We start from the raw sequence: 17,554 nt of genomic DNA on the forward strand, positions 1-17,554 counted from the left end.
TGTTGGTGTGTTCAAAGGAGTTTCTTTTTCTTCCTCACGGCAATTAATTTTTTCATAATTTTCTCATTCCTCTTAGCACGTTCAACATATTATCTTCTAGGTCTGGGAATTTTGGAAAGCGCAGGCAAGAAACATGAAGAGAGAGATCATCCTCCTGGAGGGAGTCAGGCACCCAGGCTTGACCTGCATGGAACTGCAGGCAAACCCAACTTCTTCTGTGTCTGCCAAGCATAGTCTGCTATGTACCACACACCACCAAACACAAGAGGCTTGCGGCAGAAAGGTCTCAATAGAAGTAGGGACAGGGAGTTCCCGTCGTGGCGCAGTGGTTGACGAATCCGACCAGGAACCATGAGGTTGCGGGTTCGGTCCCTGCCCTTGCTCGGTGGGTTGACGATCCGGCGTGGCCGTGAGCTGTGGTGTAGGTTGCAGACGCGGCTCGGATCCCGCGTTGCTGTGGCTCTGGCGTAGGCCGGTGGCTACAGCTCCGATTCGACCCCTAGCCTGGGAACCTCCATATGCCGTGGGAGCGGCCCAAGAAATAGCAACAACAACAACAAAAGACAAAAAGACAAAAGACAAAAAAAAAAAAAAAGAAGTAGGGACAGGAAGTTCCTGTTATGGGTCAGTGCTAAGGAACCCAACCAGTATCCATGAGGATGCAGGTGCAGTCCTAAAAAAAAAAAAAAGAAAAAAAAAAGTAGGAATAGGAGGTGAATTCACAGCCTCAAGGTGAAGGGCTCTTGCAGCAATTATTATTATTATTTGTTTTTTAGGGCCATGTACCCTCGGCATATGGAAGCTTCCAGACTAGGGGTCTAATGAGAGCTACAGCTGCCCACCTAAGCCATAGCCACAGCAATGTCAGAACCGAGACTCGTCTGTGACCTATACCACAGCTCATGGCAATGCTGGATCCTTGACCCACTCAGCCTGGTCAGGGATTGATACTAGTCACGTTCATTTCCGCTGAGCCACTATGGGAACTCCCTCTTGGAGCAAGCAGTTCTTGACCTATGCCTAAGTTATCATTTCCACTTCAACCATGTTAGTCTTTTTCTCTCACTCATCTTCCTTTTCTGAGCGCTTACTCTCTTGGTCCCTGTCTTGTGTTTCTTTGAGCCTGACTGCAATCTAGCCTTCTGTGATGTTTCAGGAATATACTGATCTTTTTTAGGATAAGCATGTGTCTTAGATACTTCTATTTTCTTGCCATCGGTACTCAAGTTGTTGGCACCAGTTCGACATTGTCCTGACTCAACTGCATTTTTTTTTGCTTTTTTAGGACCACACCTGAGGCACCCAGAAGTTCCCAGGCTAGGGATCGAATTGGAGCTGCATCTGCCAGTCCACCCCACAGCCACAGCAATCTGGTATTGCCAGATCCTTAACCCACTGAGTGAGGCCAGGGATGGAACCTGCATCCTTATGGATACTAGTTGGGTTTGTTACCACTGAGCCACAACAGGAACTCCCTGACTCACTTTATTAATTGGAGGCAAAATGGTTGGCAAAAGATAAACTGTTTTATGACAAGATGTGGGACAAGCTTTGAACTATTCATTGGTTTCAGGAGGATGAACTTCATCATTTGTACTCAGCAGCTCCACCTTGACTTCTGAAGTTGAAGAAACACCTGGTTCCTTTTGATGGTCTTCAACAATTTCCTCATTAACTGGAACCAATGTAAGAATCACACTTTCCTCCTCCAATGCCACTTCAAAATAATTCTTCTCATGATTTGGGTATGCCACTTTGAAGAACTCTCAGAGAAAGGCAAAGCTGGCAATGTTAAGGATACCTGCAATTTAATCCTCTAAACCTCATGCTGTTTTTAAAAGGTCAAGTTAAAAGGCAGGGGCCTTAAATCCTGAGTTGCTTAAAGACGAAAAATTTCAGAGAAATCCTACAGTGAAAAGTTTTTCTGATGTGTCATTCCCACTGTAAGATACACACACACACACACACACACACACACACACGTAGCATAGTTCCTGGCATAAAATATAAAATTAGAGACACAATAAGGTTTTCTTGTATAGGTTTTGACAAACTGGTATGCCTCAAAATAGCAGATGAGCAATGCCATTTTTGCTAATAGCACCTGCTGTGACTCAGAAAAAGGACCTACTATTGAATATCCTGCAAAAAATATCTTCAAAGAATTTGACCATTTATCTTAACATGGTTACCTTACTAAAACATTTTCTGAAACCAAAAGCTGGGATGATAATACATTTATAGCAATAGTCTTATTAAAGACTGTCATAGTTAACCTAATGCATCAAAACAAATGCTGGGTTTCTCCTATCTTCTCTAACTTAAGGTAGTGCCTGAAAACAAAGCCATTCAGTAACTGCTCAGGTAACTGTTAACAGTGACTCAGCCTTTGTGGCTTCTAAATTAAGGATTGACAACCTTTGTCCTGACTCTATACCATTAGCAAGAACAGTATACTGACATAAAAAACTCTCATTACCTCAGCCAAAATTATTGATCTTTAAAAGTAATAGGTTTGGGTTTTGCTTTTTATTTAATGTTTTTGATTTGGACCACTTTTTCTTTTGAAAACCTTTTGATTTATCGTCTTGAAGGACACAGTATTCGAAATGAGCGGGCGTATTAAATCTATTTTTCTTCTCTCTAAATGATTTCTGAAAACAATGCATTTATTAGATTTCTGTGTGTGATGACACAGCAGTCACTTTAACAGAATCTCAGTGCACTTTTGCTTAGCTATTCCACACTAAATACTCAAGCTAAAATCAATTACTTTGGGGAATTCTAAATTATTTAACATTACGGTCTGTTTGAAAATGCAAGTTATTATTAAAAATTTAATAAAAATTAATAAAAATTTTAGTAACTGGTTCATGACATAGCTCTTGTATTCCAGTTATTAATAAAAATTTTGGTAATTGGTTCACGACATAGCTCTTGTATTCCAGATTCTGAAACTGGAAATATAACTTGATTAAACTATTGCTTTTACTGTAATAAAACACCTTTAGATATTTAATTTAGAATTTGTCTACTTCCAAAAAAGATTCAAAGCAGCTACTACTAAACTGGTATCAGAAAGTAATTTCAAATGTTGCAGAATACAAAACATCTTCAAGTATGTGGCTTAACAAAACACAATGAAATTTTGCCAAGCATAAATAGTCACTCTGACGACATGGTGGCAAAGCTTTTCTTTGCAGAACAGTCTGCTGCCTTACCGGCCAAAGATTCTTCTCTCATCCTCAGTATGTGAGATATACTTTGGGAAAAACATTTAAAGCAATTTAAATGATTAAGCAAATTTCTTTAAGCAAAACTGCTTAACACACAAAATTATTGTATACCTAATAGGGTTTTATATTTAACTGAAAAGGACACTAATTAATGTGTACTTGAATTTTTCAAGATCTTTCTGGAAAAACAATCACATCTCTTACAAGATGAAAAGTACAAAATTCACTTTATTGTATTTGGGCTATTATGCAATATTACAGCTTATACTTTAGCAATAAAGTACTGGGAAGTTTATTAATCGATAATGAATACCTTAGATACCTTAATGCTGTTAGAAGACGCGGTGCTCCCCCTTTGAAGCTCTTGCATCCCCAAACTGCTAATTTACAGTGTTCAGGTGGTCCCAGGGAAATAGACCAGTAATAGTTAATCCCTTTCTCCAAGCGTGTACATTAACCACACCGAGGTTTTTACATACTATCTTTAAGAAATCTTTGAGGCTCATTACTAGACATGACTTTAAAAAACCCTCCTACTACAATTTTAGTCCAATTCTTAAGTGTATTCATGACACTACAATTCTTCAACACGATTTATTACGAAGCTAGACCCATATACACGTCCGCCAAAATGTCCGCAGAAACGTTAAGAAAGGCTATCACAAGGCCAGCTTGAGATACTCATAAATGACTTTCACTGTCCTGTGAACCAACTGTTTAATATCCGAAGAGACTACTAGTTCTAGTTAGAACCCAAGCGTCAGCTTTTGCAAACGGCAGAAGGGCGTGCACAAGTGCAGAGAGGGTTTTTAAACCCCATTTCATACCCTCCTCCCTGGGAAGTAACAAACCACCCACCACATGAAACTAGGCGGGGGAGGAGCGCCGCAGCCGGCTGCCAGGAGCGCTCTGCAGGGAGGCGGTTTCCCTGAGTCACGGAGAGGGCGGGAGGCTGGGCCCATCTGCCCACGCCACGTCTTCTTCGTAAGGGGACTCGGTTTAAATAGGTAAGGCCCACAGGGGAAGGGACCAGCACCGCCGTTCCTCAAGGCGGCCCAACAGCCACCTCATTCCCAGGAGACGCCGCACTTCCCTAAAATTCGCGCTGCATTCTAGCAGTAAGCAGCCGACCTTTCCCGACCAGCATCACGTGCACCCGGAAGTACGTGGGTGGGACCTAAAGCGCCCACGGAAATGACGTTAGTCGCCCCTAGTCGCATGATGTGGCAAAATGCAAAAAAAAAGGGGAGGGTGGAGGGAAAGCAGGCGGCCGGGGAAAGTGATGAGGCTAAAAAAGTAGTCCCTTCGAGTCCTCTATTTACCACCGTGTCGTAGCAGTAAGTGAGGCTTTTAGCGCACTGCGCCCCAAATTCCTGCGCCTCCGCTGTATCGCGGCACTCCGTGGAGGGGTACATAAGGCGGAGGGGGTGAGGCAACTTGGGCGGAGTTCTGTCGCCAGGATCCCTCCGCAGGGCTCAGCCGTTTCCGGAGTCTGCGCTGCGCCCGGTTCCGCCATTGCGGCTCTCCCGGACCCTGGAGCCTCCGCCCCCGACCTGAGCTCTTTCGTCTGCCTGCCAGTTTCCTGCGTCCCCGGAGACTATCCTGCCGAGCCCAGCCTTCCCCCTCCCCCTTCTCCTCCTCTCCCTTGGAGAGCCTGGGCAGCCACTGCCCCGCAGCCCCAGTGACAGGAGGAGACCATACCCCCCGACAGCGCCATGGCCCAGATTCTGCCAATTCGTTTTCAGGAGCATCTTCAGGTGCGGTGGGGCCCTGGCTGGTGAAGGCTATGTAGAGAGGGCGGTAGGAAGGAAGAAGTTGGAGTCTGAGCCCAAGCAAAAAGGGTAGAATGGGGGGGTGGTAATCGGTTCCTGGGGTAGATGGAGAATGGGGGCACTATTTGGAAAGCTTAAAGGGTTAAATGATGTGGGGGCTTGGATGGAAAGGACGCGAGTCTGGGTACATAGGGGAGCGAGGCCAGGCCTGGATTTGAAGGCTTTTTCATCTTCGCTTCCTGGATGACAAGAACTGCGCATACTAACCTTTCCACCCCCCGGTTTTATCCAGTTCATTCATTTGGGTAGGTTGGGGGCGGGGGAAGGGTTCTCCCGCGTTTCTTGTAGAGCAAGAATTCTTATCCCCTAGGCCAGTGCAGGACTGTCACCTCCCATTGCTCTCTCTCTTACCATTTCCCCTTCGTGTCTGCACCCTGGAGTTGTGGCGCGGGTGGGTTGGGGAGGAGCAGCCTTTTTTCTTCCTCCCTCTGCGGCTCTCAACAGGAAAGGCACCTTCCCTGGGGTGGGGTGGGGGGGGGGGACGGCGGTGGCATGTCTCTCGCCTTCCCTGAGGCTGTAGGAACAGAGAAGGTCACTGAAGGAAAAGGAGGATAGAATGGGGGAACATATTTCTCAGGGCGGTGTCAGTCGCAGAGTGTGTGGGATCAAGTTTTCTAGGAGAACTCGGCTTTTCTCCCCTTTTTTGATTTCTCTGGGAATGGTGTGGCTTTTATTCCCTCTTTGCTTCTAGAAGGGAGAAAAAGAGTTGTCCAGAGGTTATCTTGGGGTCTGCTGGTCCAGCGGGTAGTTGGCTTGCCCTGAGTATCTCCCTCAGGATTGCATGGAATTGAATGAGCCCTGGAGATAGAGCACACCTGCCCGGAGATATGCAAGGTTATTTGGTCTGCCGTTGGCTTCCTTTAGTAGCTTCTAGAGTTCTTCCCCATGGTGCATTATCCTGTAGGCAACAGACTGTCTTATCTGGCAACATGCCCGTGGCGGGCCCAGGCAGGTGATCGTTGGAGGGCTTGACTGAATTAAGTCTCTTTTGAGCTTCCAATTTTCCTGGTTCTACTTTGGCTGAAATAATTTATCCATAAAATAGGCTTTCTTTCCAGTTACTTCCTTAAAGAGGCCTGCCTCAGTTCAGTCATTTGAAGGACTAATTTTGTAATGTTATTATTACAAAAGAGGTACCAGTGGAATGATGTGACACTAATACTAGTGACCTTTTGGACACTTTACTATTGAAGGCTATTTTATTTTCTACTTGCCATTGTTATACATAAAGGATTACTGTTAATAAAAAAGTTTAATATTCTGACTACCAACATAATAATTTTTTTACAGGTAACACTTGCATCACCAAGACTTCTTTTCCTTTAAGTCTTGAAATATAATCATCTCCTCAAAAAATGAGTTAAGGAATACACTTTATTCAGCTATCTTTGGTTATCAGATGTAGTAGAACACTATTTTACAAAAGGTTAAAAAACATTATGTGGAAAAATGGATACAGAAGTTGTTAATGCTCAATCCAAATTTTAGTTGCTGTGGTTTCTTCTCTTAAGGCGGGGGTGTAAGTGATTGTCAGGGGTTAGGAAAGTAATGTTTGAGGGGAAAACACAGCCTTGTCCTCAGACTAAAGTGCTTCTGGACTGTAATCTTCCTGCAGACAAGTTTGTAAAATCATACAGGAAAAAAAGCAGTTACGATTGTTTGTATTACAAAGCAGAGGTATAGCCCACCCACTAGTAAACCTTATTTCTTGACTAGTGGTGTTTTGAACAATAGTTTTTCATTTTTGTTAAAGAGGAGACAAGATTGTTGAATAATCCCAAAGATGGAACTCCAACCTTGTCACTAATTGAAGACAGATTTAATACGGGTCTAATTTCTAAGTGGTTCAGTGTTTTTGCAAATACTTAAGTGAAGCCATTTCCTTCTCAAATAATTTGAAGAATGTAAAGTAACCTCGCAAATGTATTTGAAGAATTTAGTCATTCATTTTTTTGAGCAATATATATGCCATGCTTAAGCATGCTAAGGTGACTGTATACTCCAGCTGATAATGATTGATTGCACAGGGCCCTAATCACCAACCTCTTCCAGGATAACGCCTGACTTCTCATTAGTGTCCCTTCCCTTTATAAAAATTAATAAGGATTATTTTAATTGGCATCTTAGGTTTTTGACTTCTGACTGCCTGCCAGTTTGCTAGGAGCAGAATACTTTCTGAAACACTTAGGATAAAAATTGGAAATTGGAATTGAGGAATTTGAGTGTAGAGTTAGCCTGTGAAAGCTTCACAAGGTGAACTGTTGGCCAGATAAAGCATCCATCAAGGCTCAGAACTGCATCAAGTGACTATTAAATAGTTGTGAAAGTTTTTTTCTTTTTGGGGATGTTTACGCTAATGGCAGTGAACAGATGAATGCCTGTTGAGCAAGATTTTGCTAGAATGCAGGTTCTGAAAAAAAATCCTAGGCTATGTATAATGTTGCCTGCAATTCTCATTTTTTGGTTCAGGTATTTTTATGCCGATTGATACATTCTGCTGTATTCCCAGGTTTCTTGAGTCTGCAATTAAAAATCTCCCTACCCTGTGATTTTCCCTTTGACTTGTAAATACAGACGTGGACTGTGTTGTGAATTCAATGGTAGGGGTCCTTGCTATGGTTATTTTGATTTGCAGAGAGAAAACAATGCTAAATATTACTGGGATATGTTGTATGCTTAACTGTACTATCTGGAAGAGATGTACTGCCTGGAATTATGCTGCAGTCTACTCTAGGAATAGCTTCTAAATTAAGATGTATCAGATTTTTCAGAATTTTCCTAATGGTCAGTTTACTCAGCCTAAAGGGGTGTGGCTAATTCTAGTGAATGTACTTCTTTTCACTTTGTTCAGGAAATAATTTAAGACATGGAACTCTGTGTAGAATCACAGTCGTTTTCATTTTGGTGTTTATTGCAATACATGATTTCAGGAACCTTAACCTGATGATAGTTGACATGGTATTTGAATTATATTTAACAAGATGTTTTTCTATCACTGTTACTGTGTGGCTTTTGCTTTTTGAGAATTACTATTCAATAGAACTTTTTCCATGATGAAAATTTATCCTAGCTACGTACTCATATTGAAAACTTGAAATGTGACTAGTGTGACTGAAGAACTAAGTTTTTTTACTTTTATTTCTTTTTAATTAATATAAATAGCTACCTAAGGCTATTGACTATGACATTGGACTGCATTATTTATTACAGCCATACTCACGTGTTTATAAGAGTGAAGATTTATCTGGCTACCCGTATTTATGTGTTTAGAACATTGTGCTAGTTGAATATTGTCTCTTTTGGGAAGTGGTGAACAATGACTAGTGAATGGCAGGAGCAGCAGACTTCTTTTCTTGTGAGAGTCTGTTGTGTCATGTGAATGTGGCTGGGTGCTTCCAAGTCTTCACCTAATCCCCCAGACATCATTCTTAAACAGCTGGAGAAAGTGAGACTCAAACTAGTGCCCAAGGGAACATTGTCAGAATGGGATTTGAACCTGGGTCTTCTGACACTAAATACAAAAGAAAAAATTTTCTCCTCTTGGCCTTAGGAGAAGTTATACTGTATCCTAGTGTGCCTTTTTCTTTTTCTTTTTTTTTTTTTTTCTGTTGAACTTTGGCCTGAGAAGTGACTTTTCACTGGTTTACAGTGTGATTAATAATGTGGTAGAGTAGACAGGTCAGGGGCTTGGAGGTTGTAGAGACCAGTCCCATCCAGTAGAAAAATATGAGCAACATTTCTATTTTTTACTCTTTCCAATGGCTATCTTAAAAGTTAAGAAAAAAAACCTACAGGTTTTAACTTTGTATGCCCCAAAAGTTGTAATTTCAGGGAGTTCCCGTCGTGGCGCAGTGGTTAACGAATCCGACTAGGAACCATGAGGTTGCAGGTTCGTTCCCTGCCCTTGCTCAGTGGGTTAAGGATCCGGCGTTGCCGTGAGCTGTGGTGTAGGTTGCAGACGCGGCTCGGATCCCGAGTTGCTGTGGCTCTGGCGTAGGTGGGTGGCTACAGCTCCGATCGGACCCCTAGCCTGGGAACCTCCATATGCCGCGGGAGCGGCCCAAGAAATAGCAACAACAACAAAGACAAAAAAGACAAAAAAAAAAAAGTTGTAATTTCAACATGTAATCAGTATAAAATTTTCAGATGAGGTTTTTTTTTCTTTTTTGTCTTTTTAGGGCCTCACCCTGGCATATGTAGGTTCCCAGGCTAGGGGTCGAATTGGAGCTGTAGCCACTGGCCTACGCCACAGCCATAGCCAAAGCCAACACCAGATCCGAGCCACGTCTGTGACCTACTCCACAGCTCACGGCAACGCCGGATCCTTAACCCAGTGAGCGAGGCCAGGGATTGAACCTTCGTCCTCCTGGATACTAGTCGGATTCGTTTCTGCTGAGCCACGATGGGAACTCCTCAGATGAGATATTTTATATTCCTCGTTGGGGTGCTGAATTTTCAAAATCTTAGGGCACATCTCAATTCAAACCCTGTTTTCCCTTTTTTTTTTTTTTCCTCTTTTTGGCCTCCTTGTGGCATATGGAGCTTTCATGCCAAGGATCAGATCAGAACACCAGATCCTGTAACCCACTGTGCCACAGCAGGAACTCCAAACCCTATTTTCATTTGGTATATTTGACCTGTATTTAGCTTTCATGAAATTTACAGTTGGGAAAACAGATTTGCATGTATAGGTTGTTCCAAACATACTTACTTTTATAATTGAATACTTTTATAATTGAATCAATGATGAATTACCACTTAATTTTAATGCATTTAAAAATGAAAATTTAGTCACAGTAACCACATTTCAAGTGCTCAGAACCACATGTGGCTTGTGAAATGTGGCTACAGTATTGGAGAATACAGGTTAAGAGTAACCTCTTGCTCCTTTGTAAAATAGGCATACTGCCTCACAAAGTTATCATGAAGGTCTAAGATTATGTATGTGAAAGTACTCTGTAGCACTTGAGGGATATTAATTGTTAGCTATATAATTTTTGTCTAGTACTTTTTTTTTTTTTTTTGGTCTTTTTGCCTTTTCTGGGACCGCTCCCATGGCATATGGAGGTTCCCAGGTTAGGGGTCGAATCGGAGCTGTAGCCACCATCCTACACCAGAGCCACAGCAACGCAGGATCCGAGCCACGTCTGCGACCTACACCACAGCTCACGGCAACGCCAGATCCTTAATCCACTGAGTGAGGCCAGGGATTGAACCCGCAACCTCATGGTTCCTAGTTGGATTCGTTAACCACTGTCTAGTACATTTTATTGGTATCTCTCAATCAGTGACACATTTTACTTAAAATGTGTAAACCTAAGACCTAAATTTTTATGGTTTATAAATATTTGGTACTCACCTGAGATTTGAATGTTTTATATAAGCAATTATGTTAGACTATGGGACAAAGTGGTGAACAGGACCACAGCTTGCATTTATGCTTTCGTTGGTTAGTTAGCAAAGGCTGGCCACACATAATTGTAACCATGGATGTTAATGAATGTTTGAGATTGTGCAGGATTTCATACAGATATTCATATGACAGAATTGATTTTGCTCTGAAATTACCCCAAAGAAAGAAATTTTTAAACTAATTTTTGATTATATCACATGAGTGATCACATGTGCCATTAGCACATCTTTAGTGTTCTTTGGTCTGATATGTTTGAGAATCCTAATAAACCACATCTGAAAGGCCAACTGGAATGCCAGTCAGACCTTTGATGTGTTGATTATGTGTCCTTCTAAAATGTGGTAGTGCTGAAATGAATGTTCTCACTTGATTGGAAATGCGTTCATGGCTGATATTTTAGTTGTTTATATAGAATGAGGCTTTTTTTTTTTCCCCCCCATATTTTGAGCACACTGCTGCATATGGAGTGCCAGGGCCAGGGCTCAGATTCAAGCTGCAGCTGTGGCAATGCAAGATCCTTTAACCCACCGTGCTGGGCTGGGGATTGAACCTGTGTTCTGGTGCTCTAGAGATGCTACCAATCTGATTGTGTCACACAACAGGAACGCCAGACTCCAGAATGAGGCTTTTTTTTTTTTTTTTTTTTGTAAAGAAGAATTTTTTATGGCTGCACCTGTTGCATGTGGAAGTTCCCAGGCCAGGGACTGAATCAGCTGTGGCAGTGTGCTTTATCTCACCGCGCTGGACTAGGGGATTGAACCCAAGGCTCCACAACTACCCAAGCCACTGCATTCAGATTCTTAACCCTCTGTGCCACAGCAGGAATTCCCAGAATGAGGCTGTGTTTTAAAATTGATTTACATATATGCCATGCTAAAGCTACTTTATAAAATCAAATGGTAAGCCATAGTAAAGTTCGCAGCTCTAGGTATCTTTTTTTTTTTTTTTTCCATGCTTCTCGGCCAAGTGCCTGAGACTAATGCTCTTAACTCAAGGGATGACAGGAGGCTTGGATCTGAATGTATTATGCAAAAACCATCTGGCCAGACTTGGACTTTTATGTCTCTTTTGTGTTATGAAGGACATAATTTAAGATAGTTTGTCCTTGTTTAGAGGGAATAACTACTCATCAAATCTTTATCCTGAAATCTACAAGATCAAAATACATTGGCCATTACAGTGATTTGAGCACCTACTGTGTGCCAAGAACTCTTAAGTGTTTTGTGTCCATGGTCTCTTTTGATTGGTGATAACATCCCCTCAGGTAGGTGGAGTTAGCCTTATTTTGCAGCTGGGGAAACTGAAGTTCATAGCAGTTAACTCGCAGAGTCACACAGCTAGTTGAGTTGGTGGTTAGACTTTAGTATTTGCTCTTAGTGTGACACATTGCTGCATTTGGTGAATGATCTCTATAGTTTGTATGTATGTTGTGATGTTCTTTGATGTATTCATTCTGCTAGTGGTTGTTCTTAGGTCAGTAGTTTTTATATGATGAAAAAAGTAGGGGCTAGTAAACAAACATCTGATTTTCTATGCCTTACATGATTATTAAGGGGGGTATTTTTAAAAGGGTTTACCCAAGTTTCCACTGGAAAATTGTTCAGAATGGGATCAGGTTAACTGGTAATAACTAAAGATTAGATTATCTCTATCCCTGTCATAAGGCTGAACATCTCAAATTTGTCTTAGACTTTTCCTTAATGAAAAGGGAGTGAATGTGTTCCAGTCTGAAACCACTTGTGAAAGCAGAAAGCTTCTGCTTTTATTTTACTATGTTATTCATGTTTTTGTGTTATATTGCTATAAAACCTGCATGGAACTCAGGGCAGACTCAGAGGGAGTGAAACATGCTTGCTCCATTTGAGTAGCATAACCATAGAGGGGGAAATGGTTACAAATTTGTAGGACTGTGCTTTGGAGGCAGAGCTTCCAGTAATATTAGTACTTCCTGTTCTGAATCACTGGGTAAATAAGGACTTTTCTTTAAGTTCTGAAGTAAAGGAGATTTTAAAGCTTATTTTTGAAACAGTAAGAACTGGGTCCATTAAAACTATTTTGTCACGTCGAAAAATTTAAATTCTGCAGTGTACTGTTATGGAAAATGTCTCCAATGTTTAAGATGAAGTCTGTCTTTTTAGCTTTTCTCAACTTCATTTATTAAATAATTAAAATAATTCTTTCTGGCAGTTGTAAAGTTAGTCTGCAATACGTTTCTATTTATATCATAATACTTAGCCGACACAGACACACATATTAGTCCTTAGCACCTATGCTGGAGCAGAGTCTCTCTTTATCCAGTTGAGTTGAACATATATGGGGTGCTAAAGGAAAAAAATGCCCATCTACCCAGTTGTTATGGAAGCTAAGATGTCTTAACACCAGACTGTCTCCTCCTCAATTTCTACATCCAGTCCATTTTTGGAGCAGGGAAGGGAAGAAATAGGGATCCTGGGGGTTGCAGTTTTAATGACCCCCATCTATTGAAACTGGGGATCATAGTAAATAAAAAATAGGAATTGGATTGAGAGTTGCTTTCTTCCATTTCTGACCAGCTGCTTCTCTGAGAAAGAGGGCTTAAAAAACAACCAAAGTGGATATAGAGCGGAGCCAAAGACTATCTACATATGCTCAGCTTAGCAAACAACTGACTGGGTAGATCTCATTATTTGAGGATTAATAATTAGGGGGGAAATCTGTAGGGAGAACATGGTTTACAAAATCCATCTCTTTGCTGACTCTACAATAGTCCACATTCTTTCCTTTTGAACTATGCAAATCTAAGGCAGGTTTCTTTCCCTTTTTTACCTTAAAATACTCCTCAGGAAAGAATTTCCTTATATTAAAAGTCTTACCTTCCATATTACTGAGTCCTTTCACAGTTACTTCTGTTTGAATTGAGTACTGAAGCACTGTTCAGTGAAGGCTACCATGAACTTGAAATTAGCTGGATTGGTAAGAGGGAAATTTAACACATCTAATGATATTTCTGTCTATATGGCCTTACAGTTGTAACTGTTGGATGTTATAAGCAAACATTTTAAATATCACTCAACAATCTGTTATTAGGGATATGTTCCTGGATATTGTAATCTAAAAACAAGTATAAAAACAGCTCTCCCAATACACAAATAGAAATTTGAGGCATGTTATAGAAGTCCCATGATTGCACCATAGTAGATATTTAAAAGGCACTTTGATGAAATGGAGATGACTTAGCACTGCTAATGAAAACACTGATGTGAAAAATGCATATGAAGAGTTTAAAATGGTTTCTGAAATGTTGAGTAGAAAAACATTTCCAAGTTATTTTATAATTTTATTTGTTTTTTTTTTTTTTTTCAGGGCCGCACCTGCAGCATATGGAGGTTCCCAGGCTAGGGGGCTCTGATCAGAGCTACAGCTGCTGGGCTATACCACAGCCACAGCAACTTGGAATCCGAGTCACGTCTGCGACCTGCACACAGCTCACGACAACACCAGATCCTTAGCCCGCTGAGCCAGGCCAGGGATTGAGCCTGTGTCCTCCTGGATACTAGTCAGATTCATTTCTGCTGAGCCTCGATGGAAACTCCTTATTTTGTCATTTTAAATTTCTGTATAAACTAAGTCAGGTGACTACTTGAATTGTATATTAGGCATATCCTAAGAGTTCATTGTTTAATGGGACCAAAAGCCTTTTAAAATTTAGATAAAATTGATATAACTTAAAATTAACCATTTTAAGTTGAAGACTTTAGTGGTATTTAGTACATTCACAATGTTTTGTGACCATCCCCTGTGTCTGGTTCCAAAATATTTCATTATTCCAAAAGGAAATCCTGATCTATTAAGCAGTCTTCTTCCTCCTATCCCCTGGTAACCACCAATGTGCTTTCCTGCTCTGAATTTATCTATTCCTATAACTGGAATCATATTTGTGCCTTAACTTCCTTCACTAGGCATACTGTTTGAGGCTTATCCATGTTGTAATATGTATTAGTACTTCACTCCCTTATGGCTAAGTAATACTCCATCGAATGGGTATACCATGGTTTTCTTGTCCTTTCATTGATTGATGAACATATGAATTGCTTCCACATGTTGGCCGTTGTGAATAGTGGTACTTTGAATGTTAATCTTACATGTTTCTGTTTGAATACCCGTTTTCAGTTCTTTTGGATATATAGCAAGGAATGGAATGGCTGAGTCATATGGTAAACCCTTATTTTAAGTTTTTAAGAGACTGTCCAACTTTTTCACAGGAGCTGCACCATTTTATATCCCCACCAGCAATTTATGAGATTCCAGTACCTCCACATTCTCTCCAACAATTGTCAAAGACTTTTTTGGATGACGGAATAGTCTGCTTGGGAAAATGAGTACACTTTTGTGGGGGTTTTACTTCTGTGTGTTTGCTCCTAATCTTTATAGCCCTGCCCTCCATTAAGTTGTGAGTCCTACTTAGATTCATATCCATTTCTTCTGAGACACTATCTGTACCACCTAGCTATAACCAATCATAGCTTTGAGAGCATTCTCTTGTTATGTACCAGCCGAATGGCATTTATACAGGAAAAGGCATAACCTTGGGGAGTCATACTTATCTGCAAAATTTGGGATAGAAAAATTTCCCTGCAGTTAGGTCAGAATTGATATGCGAGATTTCATCTATTCATTGGATTATTATTTTTTAAGAATGAGTCAGATTTAAAGGTTTTTAGTTTTCCAGTTAGTAGTTGGCTACAAGTAGGAAAAATTCTGTCTTTGAGTCTCCTGATAGTTTACCAAAGCTAATAGTCTTCTCGTTCCTGTCTCCAACTGTGGTTCCTTCCTGAATGTATTAACAATTTGGGGTAAGTGACCAGAGTAAAAAATTCTTCTATGAATGATTGCCTCAAGGACTAACATGGAGTAGAAACAAATCTATATGTTTAAGTGTGGGGTCAGTGAGGCCCTTTAAGGCGTTTTTATTTGTTGCTTAAAATGTGTGGAGCACATAGAAAAAAAATGGCTGGTGCATTGTTGATGACAGAATTAAAGGAATGCTGCATTTTCAGCATTTTTATTTATTTCCTGCAGAAGACAGCAACTGCGGTTTTTATTTGACAGTCTGCTAGTTTCCTGGAAGGGTTCAATGACATTACTACTATCAGCATTTTTTTTCACTGTGATTAATACTAATGAAGGTAGAGGATGTTTTGGAACTTTTAAAGGAAATTATGCTGAGTGAAATCTTTGGTCTAGGAAGTTAACCAAATCTTATAGCACTTAAAAATATCTATATTGACATTCAAGTATCAGCAGGTCTCTAAAATTGATGACTTCATAACTTTGTAGTAGTGACACCTAAGTCAAAATACGAGATTCAGGAGTTCCCGTCGTGGCGCAGTGGTTAACGAATCCGACTAGGAACCATGAGGTTGCGGGTTCGGTCCCTGCCCTTGCTCAGTGGGTTAACGATCCGGCGTTGCCGTGAGCTGTGGTGTAGGTCGCAGACGCGGCTCGGATCCTGAGTTGCTGTGGCTCTGGCGTAGGCCGGTGGCTACAGCTCCGATTCAACCCCTAGCCTGGGAACCTCCATATGCCGCGGGAGTGGCCCAAGAAATAGCAACAACAGCAACAACAACAACAACAGACAAAAAAAAAAAAGACAAAAAGACAAAAAAAAAAAAAACAAAAAACGCGATTCATTTACAGAGAAGATAACTGAAGTAGGACTATACTTAGAGCGTATACAAAATCGCCTTATCTGAAATATGGTAGTTGTGTGTGCTTCCTTTACATCCTAACTATTCAGATGAAACAAAGAGGAAGGAACCGGAAAGTGTAAAGCCAAGCATGGATTGTGAAACATAATCCTTAATAATGCTGTCATAAACACAAATTTTAATGTATTTTGGTTTTCGGCTGATTCAGCTGGTAAATGAGTTCTCTTCTGAGTTTACCAGTCATTCATTAGGAAGCACAGTCTCTGGGTGTGCTTATAAAAAAGCCTTTTTCCAGTGGTTCTCCAATCTGGTCAAATGTAAGGACTGCTGGTTGAAATTAGTAGGCTCAAAGCAAGCTTATTACTCTTTTAATTATGTGATATTTGAAGGTATAGACATAGTTGTGACTGATTGCTGAGACAGACGTGCTGATGGAGAGTGTCATCTTTAGCTAGTCTCAAAGAACTGGGCATTGAAAAAGTAGTGTGGTTTTACTTGGTTGAATTGTCTTATGCTAGAATTTTCTACCCTTTTTAATATTTGTGTACTATTGGATTAAATATATAAATAGTATGTCCAGTTCCTTTAACAATATTTTCATAGTTTGATCACTGAGATATATTCTAATAGGGCACTGACTCACCATCAGTGTTTTCTGATACCTTGATACATGAAGGTTTTCCTTGCTTTAGTAACACAAGAATTTTGAACAGAGCAAATTGGCCCTCCTTAGGTTTGACTACATAATGTTAGTAGCATTACATCAGAGCAAGTCTGTTTTATTTTATTTTATTTTTTTGTCTTTTTGCCTTTTCTAGGGCCACTCCCGTGGCATATGGAGGTTCCCAGGCTAGGGGTCTCATCGGAGCTGTAGCCACCAGCCTACGCCAGAGCCACAGCAACTCGGGATCCGAGCTGCGTCTGCAACCTACACCACAGCTCAGGGCAACGCCGGATCCCCAACCCACTGAGCAAGGGCAGGGATCGAACCCACAACCTCATGGTTCCTAGTCGGATTCATTAACCACTGTGCCACGATGGGAACTCCGAGCCAGTCTGTTTTAGAATAGTTTCCCATGATGCCATAGTCCTAGAGCAAAATAACTAAAAAGGATAGAAATCCCTAAAATATAGTGCTTATGTGCCCCACACTTTTCTAAGTGATGTATGTTAAATCACTTATACTTTTTATGTAGCACCTAGGCATGCCTTGCTTCCCTGTTTGCCACTTTTACAGTCAAATCAAGTATAGTTTGAAAACCTAGACATGAAAAACAAAGCTTAAAGTGTTAAAAACTGATGATCATTAATTTAGATTTCTGAATCTAATATTGCTGACATTAAACTTTTTTTTTTTTAACTATATTTCTTGGATTTTAATAAATC

At 40.7% G+C, this 17,554-nt stretch overlaps 1 protein-coding gene across 4 annotated transcripts in view; it reads left to right on the forward strand.

Annotated features, from left to right (window-relative positions):
* The window catches only part of CLTC (clathrin heavy chain), a 77,135-nt gene continuing 64,045 nt past the window's right edge, over nucleotides 4,465-17,554 (forward strand). For 2 of the 4 annotated variants that reach the window (XM_021066049.1, XM_021066048.1), the window contains exon 1: nucleotides 4,492-4,993. In XM_021066049.1, coding sequence (XP_020921708.1) covers nucleotides 4,952-4,993 — 42 coding nt within the window. In that variant the 5' untranslated portion in view covers nucleotides 4,492-4,951. 4 annotated transcript variants of the gene reach the window in all.

The sequence above is a fragment of the Sus scrofa genome, chromosome 12, assembly GCF_000003025.6.
Source record: "Sus scrofa isolate TJ Tabasco breed Duroc chromosome 12, Sscrofa11.1, whole genome shotgun sequence".
Lineage (NCBI taxonomy): Eukaryota > Metazoa > Chordata > Mammalia > Artiodactyla > Suidae > Sus > Sus scrofa.